Consider the following 10,092-nt stretch of genomic DNA (forward strand, 5'->3'; position numbering starts at 1 on the left):
AGAAGAGAGGTATCCACGACAAATGCCCTCATATTCTTGTTCCACACATGTACCAAACACCTGCAACCAAGAGCGAGCATAAGGTCTCACCCGCTCATTTGAAGTACCGCAGCGGGCAATAGTTTGTTTGTTTACGGTATGATGTTGACTGGCCGCAAGCTTGGGAGGGACAAATTGTTCGTCGGGAGTAGAAGATCCGAAGTGCCCCAGGCACCGGCCTCAGTATCGGTGGCAGCGGGGGCGCCGAACGGGGTGCTGGTGCTTTGGGGATCCATAATTGTGCTGCCCGTTACGATTTCGTGGGTGTCTGCATGGAGTGTCATACGTGGCGTCCTCCACATCTACTCCAATAGCATCGGGGTCGACTCGGACTGAAGTGGTGGGCGTGTTGGGGGTAACAGCTCGTTCTCTAGATCTGGTCACTGGCTGCGTTGTCGATTAGCATATTCCTACACGAAATGGTGAAGGGAAGCCAACAATGAATGGAATGCGAACGGAAGTCAACTTACAAACCCCAGAGCTGATTCATGCCTATCAAGCCGTCTCAACTCTCAAGTGAAGGCGAAGGTGATGATGTAGATGACAACAGAGTCCGAGGCACATGGATGTCGAGGACATGATGTTTTTGATGATGATGTGATTGCCAAAATTAGGTACCAAAACTTGAGTGATGGTGATGAAGAAAGGAGAGAGGAGTTTCGAAGAATTCAAGAGCTTTTATAGTAGCCTTGCGGCCGGTCGCGTATATAAGGGAACGACATGAATCAATTCAACACAAAAGGGCCTAGGGAAGTTGACCCAAGTCTCGAGCTCAGATAGGACTGTACAACATACGAAGAGCATCCGACATTGCAATGTTGTGGAGGAACAGGGGAAGAATCAAAGTTGCAACACCCAGCCGGTTAGCCGAATCGTTTCCAATCTCAATAGTAAACTTCAGTTGAAAATGGAAGAAGAAGAAAGAAGAGGAAAATGAAGGGGGGATTTCCTATAACTATACATTGAGACGCGAGTACCCGCCTCTGAGAATCTATATATAGATCGAAAATGCATTTTACAGAGGTACCCCCGTTATTAGCGGTTTAATTAGGTATATTTATTACTAACGGAAATTATATTTCTACTTCTTAAAATTAATACAAATTAAAGTAGAAGGTATAGCCCGGACTATTAGGTATTTACCGTACAATACCGGAGCAATCTAGACCTCCTATAATTCGCCCTATACCTAAAATATATAATCCGTCGATTTTATTCGCACTTGCTTCTCGCTTACTATTCTATCCTATTCTAGAATAATTGGAGCAAAGAGTAACGCGGCGCCTACCCTATATTTAGGAACTAGGTTAAAGTATTCTAATATTTTAGGAAGTAGTAAAATAAGAGGTAGGTTAGGTACGTATTTTAATTATAATAAAGGGTAATTATAAGGATTTAATTCTATACCTAAAAATAAAAAGGTTATTAATTACAAGAGGCCTCTTTTCTCGAATTTATAATATTAAAGTACTTTATATTAGCTTGGTTTAACTACCTCTAGTAATATTAACCTTATATTTCGGTAAAGGGCGCCCTCTTTAATAAAAGACTTTTTTAATAGAAATAGTAATTTAATTTTTTACCCTTTCCTTTCTTTTGCGGATTACATCCTTAACCTACGTTATAAATAAGCTAAGAAAATTAAGGCCTATAAAAAAGAAACCTCTATCCTTATATTTTTCGAATATAAAAATAAGCGCTTACTAATAAAAGAGTATAAATAAGTAACTATATTAAAGCTATAAAATATATAGAACTTCGTTCTAGTCCTTAAGTCTGAATAATAGATAGATAAGTAAGGAATATCCGGCTTGTACTAGGAAAGAGAATTTAAATAGTTCCTATACGCATTTGTATATCATAATTATAATACTATATTAATAATAGTAGGTAATAGGATATTTAGATTAGGGTAATTTAGAATATTAATATAATTATTATTCCGGTTTACATCCGTCTCGCTCTTCCCGGGCCTTTTGTTAAGTAAATACCCTAATTCTTCTTACCTACTATTAAAGTAGCTATCTTCTACTCTACTATTACTATAGTAATAGTTTAAGTAGTAATAAAAGTTTAAGATAATTAAATTAGCCCGTTGGGTCCGAGGAGGCTATAGTATAAATGGTTATATTTAAATTGAAGAAGGCGTAAATTAATTTCTATATTATTAAGATATATTAGAAGTACGTATTATTCCGTTAAATAAAGTTATAATAGGGAAGGGAAGGGAAAAAGGGGACGGAGAAAACGATTGAGTAGTCTCCCCCTAAACCTAGTAGTAAAAGAAATTATTATTAGTTTAGTAATTAAATAATAATTATTAATTAATAATTAAAGATAATATACAACGCCCGTAATTATAAGTAGCGGAGAAGAAATAGGAATTAAAATTAGTAGTTGGGCGGCGAAGGTATTATATTACTAATATTTATAACGTTAAACCGGCGTTAGCTTTAATAAGGGCTTATTTAAATTAAAGAATAAATTGGATACTTTTAGTTACTACGGTTAAATATAATATACTTTTAGCATCTTCTTATAAGTATTTACAAATCTTTATTATACTTTATATTTATAATTCTACATATTTTCTAAATTTAATAATATTTATTAAATTTTTATAAATATATTTCTAATTTATTATAAAGTATGCTATAATTTAATAATATTATTTCTCAATACTAACGAATAGTACTAGGCTATCCGTATTCAATTTATTTTCAATCCCCTTCTTTAATTATAATCGCTCCGAAGTATATTTAAAAACAATAGAACGGCCTAAGCTATATAAATATTCCATCCGACCTAAATTTAAGTAGAAGTACCTATTATAAAATTTATAAAAGGAGTATAAAACGATTTCGGGCGATTAGGAAATTATTAGTTGAGAATTAAGAATAGGTTTAATAGCTACCTTATTTAGTAGGGAGAAGGGATTGAAGTATATATATATAAATAAAAGGGTTTGTATCGCGGATATTCTAAATAAATTATATAAAAATAAAGGATTAGAGCAAATGAAGGTAAATACCTTTATCAGATGAGATTTGGGAGGTAATCCTTATAGTTTAGTACGTATTACCTCTATATAGAAAAGGATTGGAAGTAGGTACCCGGATATAGGGGAACTATACCTATTTATTGCTAAAGTACCTACCCTAACTCTTAAAAGGCTAAGAATTATAATTACAAAATATATACTAATATATATTGGAGAAAGAATTATATTTTATTGAAAAATATATATATATAGTATAGCCGGATTATTAGAAAGCCGGATTCGGATATTAAATTCGAAGTAGGTATTCTTACCTTTATTTAAATATCTATATTATAGTACAGCCGGCGGCAAGAAAGACGAAAAAATATTAGAAATATAGTTTAAAGCTTTCTGTCTATTTAAAGCCTATCCTTCTTCCTCTTTTATTAACTTTTCTTCTTCTCTATTCTCCCTACTATTATTATTTAGCAAAAATTATTATTAATATTAAACGAAAGCTTATAGGTTAGATATTTATTAGGCTCTATATTGAGAAAAATCTAGTATATAAAATAGTTCTTCTCCTACGCTTTATATTATAATAACTTTAATTATAAAAGCTAAAAAGCTATCTCTTAATGGATAATATTTAAATAGATAGATAAAAATCCCTAAATAAACACGTAAAATTAATAGGATTTAGGTTTTTAATAAATTTACTCCTAGCTAAATATTTAAATAATTATATTCGTATAGACAGTATATTCTCTTTTTTTTTATTTCTTAGAAATAAGATTAGAAAGGTTTTTTAATTAGTAGAATTAATATTAGACCTAGTAAATACAATTTAAACCTTTACTTATAAAATTTGTTAAAATTAAAATTATATTCGGAGCCGCTATAGAGCTATAGAGAAAACCCAATTTTAATAATTGTAAAATATAGTTTTATAATTATACTTTTTATATTCGGCTAGATTTTAGTAAAAATTTATAAATTGCTACAACTATTTATACTTACCCTAAATCTTCTATCTATAATAGCCTAAATACGTATTAAATTATTTATAAATTAGTTCGAACTTTTACTTATAGTTAAATATAGGGTAAACTAGAAATACTCTACGTATAAACGAACGTATATTCCTCCCCACTAAATTAATTACTATATATTTATCCTCTTATATTTTTATATTATATAATTAATTCTAATTATTCTATATCACTCCCCGCTACTACTCTACTACCGTTTTCCTTACGTTTTTCTAAAGTTCTTATTTTAAATATTAGGCGTCTATACTAGCCTTATAAATTATACTAAAATACCAATACTATAGACTTTTTAAAGTTAAAACCTACTTACCCCCGCTTAAATATAGGATAATATTATAATATTTAAATAGTAAATAGCGTACTTTCTAACAAAAACTCTAAGAATATAATATAAGTATTATACTTAAAATAATTAATGAAAATTCTGTATATTAAAATTATTTAAATACTATTAAAAGTATTTAATTTTAATTAATATTAATGGAAAATTGTACGTTTATGGAACGCTTATAAAGTTATAAAGAATATGGTTTAGAAAATTATTAATTTGAAGATTAAATACCGGATAATATAATTATTATTATTAATTATCTTTTTAAATTAAGAAAAAATATAGAGGGAAAGGAGTATATTAAATATATTTATACTATAGTTTTACAACCGATTAAATAATCTATTATTCTACCTTATAGAGTATTAGACGGTACGTATATATATTATTATTATACGAATTTAGATAGTAAATATTCGTTTAAAATTAAAATAATAAAATAGAAGAAGAAGAAGGAGTTGGAGGAGGATATTTAGGAATTGTAGACGGAGTAGAATAAGGATAAGATAATAAATAAAATAACTCTTAGTAAATTGGAGGAAATAGAAGAAGTCTTAATAGAAAATAAGAAGAGGCGTAAGGCGGCCAAATCTTCGCTTTTAAAGCGGAAGAAAAATATATAAAAATACCAAATATATACTTTATAATAATATGCACCTCCTATTATAAATTTTACAAATTTACATTCGTTATATTCTATCTCTTATATATTAATATAAAGTACCTACGGTATTTATTTATAATTTATAATTGGGAAAATTATAGAATATTAGAAAAAACTATTAAAAGTATATATAAATAATTATTAATTACGATTAACTAACGTTAATTGAGAGTATATTTTATTATATATTTATAATTATACTTTATAAATTATATTTAGATATTAGGAGAACTTTAATTAATTTGTAGAAATATAAAATAATGAAACTTTATTTGTACTTTATTATATATACAATAATAAAATCAGAATTGGAATCCTTTTTAATTTTCAAAATTATATTATAGTTAATGTAAAATTTATATTTTATTAATTATAATAATATTAATATATACAAGCTTCCTCTATTAAGCTATATTAATTATTAATTTATAATAATTATAATAATCTTTGCAAATTATATAATAAGTTTAATTATAAGGAAATAAAGTATTAAAAAGAAAAATTTTTTAAGAAGAAGGTAATATATAGTTTTTTATATATAATATTCTATAATATTTCAATAAAAATATTTATATTTAATTTTTTACTTTAATGTAAATAAATATGTTAATTATATAATTATATTTATTTATTAAAAATATGAGTTTCCATTTTATTTTCTTAAAAAACTATATAAAATTATTTAATTTAAAACCATTCCGTTCAATACTTTTTAAATAACTTTTATATAATATAATAATATTAAATAAAGACTATTAAGATTAGAAAAATAATTATATTATAATTCTTTTTATTATTTAACTCTTCTATTAAAACTTAATAATATAAAAATTAGAATTAATAATTATTTAAATATATATACTTTATTAATAATAAAAGTTCATAAAAAATATATAATTAATATAAAAATAGAAAAACTATATTGATATATTAAAAAAACTCTATTCGTATACAAATATACTTTTCCTTTTTTTAATATAATTTAGTTAAATATTAAAATAAAAAGTTAAATAAATATAGTACAAAACTATTTATTAATATTTATTAGACTTTTTAAAATAAAACTAAAGTTTATAGCCCTAACTATTATTTAAACCCTACTTATCTTAATATTTTAATTTTAAATACATTTAATTATTTACTTATTACTCTTTTCCTTCATTAGGGTTTTTAAAGCTATTAAAGATAATTAGCTTTATAAAAGGGAAAGTTAGGTAGTGAAAAGAATAAGAGAAAATTTAATATATTTATAGGTTCTTTTTATATAGTTTTAAATATATTAAAAGAATTTCAAAGTTTCCTTTTTTTAATATATAAATAGAGTTTTTTTAACGTACAAGTAAGATTTCTTTTAAAACATTAGTATATCGAAAGAATATAATATAAAATTTAAAACTATTAGTAATAATATATATTTCTTTATTTTTAAACTATAAATTACTATTAATATTTATAATAAAATATTAAATTGAGTCTTTAATAACTTACCATATTTTATATTAAATATTAAATAACTTTACTTATATATTCAGAAACTAAAAACTAACGTATTGAAAATTAATAGAGAAGACTATATAATAATCGATTATTCTTTTAAATAGTAAATTACTTCCGATTGCGATTAATTAGTAATAATTTAATATAAGTAGAACTATTTCTACAAATTGGAATCTATAAATATATAGGCGGAGATAAGAATCGAAGATTATATTGCCTTACTATTTACTTTTATACTTCGTATTCGAATAGAATTCGCCAATTAGGTTAAATATTAAAACTAATATACTATATAACTTTAATTTAACTACTATTACGTTATTTCCAGAAAATTAATTATTCTATTTTATAAATATAACAAGAAGGAAGTTTTCGATTATCGGTACTAAATAAATTGGAATTGGTATATATAATTAAAGGAGTTTATACGTATAAACAACTTTAAATTCGACTATTACTTACTAAAAGAAATAATAATTCTATATATTTTATTAATATAAGATTTTATTCTTTACGTACGAAACGCTTTAAATTAACCCTTTTAGTAAAAATATAATTATCTTTAGGATTCATTAAGAAATTATATATTTATATATAACGAACCTAAATTATATAATTTAAAAATACTAAAAAGTAACTTTAATAAAGTAAAGGAAATAGTAAGGTAAGTAGGTAGAAATATAAATAGGATAATAGAAGTTTTAAAGTACGGATTAGAAAATATTAAAGATAGTAATAAATATTAATCAGAATAAATTTATAATTAAAGATAATTAATTATAATTAAATATAGTTAATAATAGTTGTCCTTATATACTATTAATAATTATTCTATATACAATTATAAGTTAATATATTCGAAAGTAATTTGAATTTTAGGTACTAAGTAAAAATAAAAAATTAATTTTAATAAATTATATTTATTTATAAATAGTGAACGTAAAAATGAAATAAAGGTTTAAAATATAAAATATAAAATAATTTAATTATAAACTTGGATTTTCTAATTATAAAATTAATTCTAAACTATTATTAATATTAAATTACTAATATATAAAAACTATTGCTTACAATTTCGAATTAATAGTACAGGAGGAGGAACGGCTATTATAAAGGCCGATCCAAAATAATTACAACTAATTAATTATAATCTATTCTCCTTAATTACGAAACGCTCCGGAATTTACTTAATATTAACTAAATTTATATATTCCCCTTTATTAAATACCCCCTCATCCAATATACTTTTACCTTTATTAAATAATATATTATTACCCAATATTAAACTAACTTTATTATATTTATTTTGTATATTGTCTTCTATATTATTTTCCTCTTGTATATTAACTTTTATTTAAAAAGAGGGTAGAATTTTTTTAACTTTAATAGCCCCTTTCAAAATAGCTTCTCTTTATATACTTATATTATAATTAATAATTACCCCCTACTTAATTGAGTAGTAGATTATAATTAGGGGTATTTATTATATATTAGACTTTACTTCTATTTTTAGCTCCTACTTAATTAGAAGTCTTTTTTTCTGAACCCTATTACCTTCTTTAATAAATAATTCCCTTTACTCTTACTATCTGGTTTCTTTTCCCTTTAACGGTCCTTTCAAACCCTAAGCTCTTATTTAATAATAAATTTTACTATTAATATTCGTTTAACTACTTGGAAAGGAGCGGAGTTCCTATTATTTAGTAATATTCTCCACTGCCGTAAATATTTTAGCATTTTAAATTTATTATTAGTACTACCTATTTCTAAAATTATTTAAACGAATATAATTATTAACCGCTAATTATATTTTAACTTTCCTACTTTAATTTTACTCCTAAAACCTTTAAAATTAATAGATAGTAAAACGTTTACATATAAGTCTATAAATTTAACTTTAATTCCTAATAGAAATTAATTAGTTCCTATAAATTCAAATAATATATATCGAACCTCCTCTAGTTTATTTTTACTAAATATATACTTTTTATTTAAATATTAAATAAACGCTAAGTAGTTGGGGAAAGGACTTTTATCTAAAAATTTAAAGCTTAGTATAAGTATAAATAAAATTATTTAGAAATTTATTATTAATCTTAGGACCTAGATTACTTCGGGCGTATTTATAGTATTTTATCTACTAATTAAAATTAACAAGGCAGATATTCTAAAAGGGCTTCTTTTTCATATATTTTTTAGTATATTAATTTTAAACTTTAATAATATTTATTACTTCATTTAAAGTACTATTCTCCGTACTTATTAAAATATATGTAGTATAAATATAGAAAACCTTCTTCTAAGTATAAGTTTAGTAGGGTATAATTTTAGGGTTATTTTAAATTGAAGTAATAGGACGGATAAAATTAGTAATCGGAGTGTCCGGTTCGATAACGTATATAGTCTTAAATATATTAAGAGGCTTTACTATTAACTATTATCTATATTTAATATATTCGGTTTATTATAAATATTACTCTAAGTATCCCAAATAGCGAATACCGGTTTTAAAGCAACGTTCGGAGAATATAGTAAATAATAAAATCATTTTAGTTACAAACTTAATAGTACATTTCAATATTAAATAAAAAGTAGTAATTAATAGTTGGGGATAGTGAATAAGTATTTGAAAGTGCTCTACTTAGTAGGACTATATTAAAAAGAGTTAATATTAATCGGAGTTAATTAATCGTAGTTTTTAATAATAGTAAACGGTCGGATTATTATATAATTGGAATATATATTTAATACTCGCGTATAGGAGCTTCCAAACCTACTATCGCTATTAGTATTAATATTTATAATTTATATATTGAAAAATATTTTCTTCCATCCTATATTTACTTATTTATATATATATATACTTACTTTTATATAATATATAATAATAATTAATTATTTTACGTTTTTATTTTAATATATATCATAAAACTACTTATTATTAATTTTCAAAATCAAATTCTTTTATAATTTTAAATCAAAAATATAAAATTTATATTTTAATAAAAAAAAACTCTATTCCTATATTAATTAAACCCTATTTGTACGTTAAAAAAAAGGGAATTTTAATATCTCTTTTTTAAACTCGTAACTATATAAAAAGAATTTAAAAAATATATAAGATTTTTTTTATCTTTTTCTCTATTTAATCCTCTTACTTTTAAAACTAATTATTATTAATAGCTTTAAAAGACTATAGGGAAAGAAGAAAATAATAAGTAAATAATAATAAGAATTTAATATTTAAATATTTAAAAGGTAGGATTTTGGTAATAATAAAGGCTTTAAGTTTGGTTTTTACTTTCAAAATTTATTAAAAAATTAGCGGGTATTTTGGTACTATATTTAAATTTTTATATTAAAGTTTAATTAAAATATATTTAAAAAGTGCAATAGTATATTTATATATAAATAGAGTTTTCTTAATATATAAGTAACGTTTATTTTTATTTCAAGCTATTAAGTTTTTTGAATATTATATATTATATATTAAAGAAAGTTAAATATATTTAAAGATTTATTTTTCTTT

General features: G+C 23.7%; 1 protein-coding gene across 1 annotated transcript; it reads right to left on the reverse strand.

The window, feature by feature from the left end:
• Positions 1-131: 131 nt before the first annotated feature.
• On the reverse strand, positions 132-850 carry NEUTE1DRAFT_137088 (uncharacterized protein; the record flags this gene model as incomplete). Its single annotated transcript, XM_009852092.1, has 3 exons — positions 132-261; positions 326-422; positions 835-850. 3 exons carry the CDS (start codon positions 848-850, stop codon positions 132-134), a joined length of 243 nt encoding a protein of 80 aa, XP_009850394.1.
• Positions 851-10,092: the final 9,242 nt, after the last annotated feature.

This window comes from Neurospora tetrasperma, assembly GCF_000213175.1.
Source record: "Neurospora tetrasperma FGSC 2508 unplaced genomic scaffold NEUTE1scaffold_3, whole genome shotgun sequence".
NCBI classification, from domain to species: domain Eukaryota; kingdom Fungi; phylum Ascomycota; class Sordariomycetes; order Sordariales; family Sordariaceae; genus Neurospora; species Neurospora tetrasperma.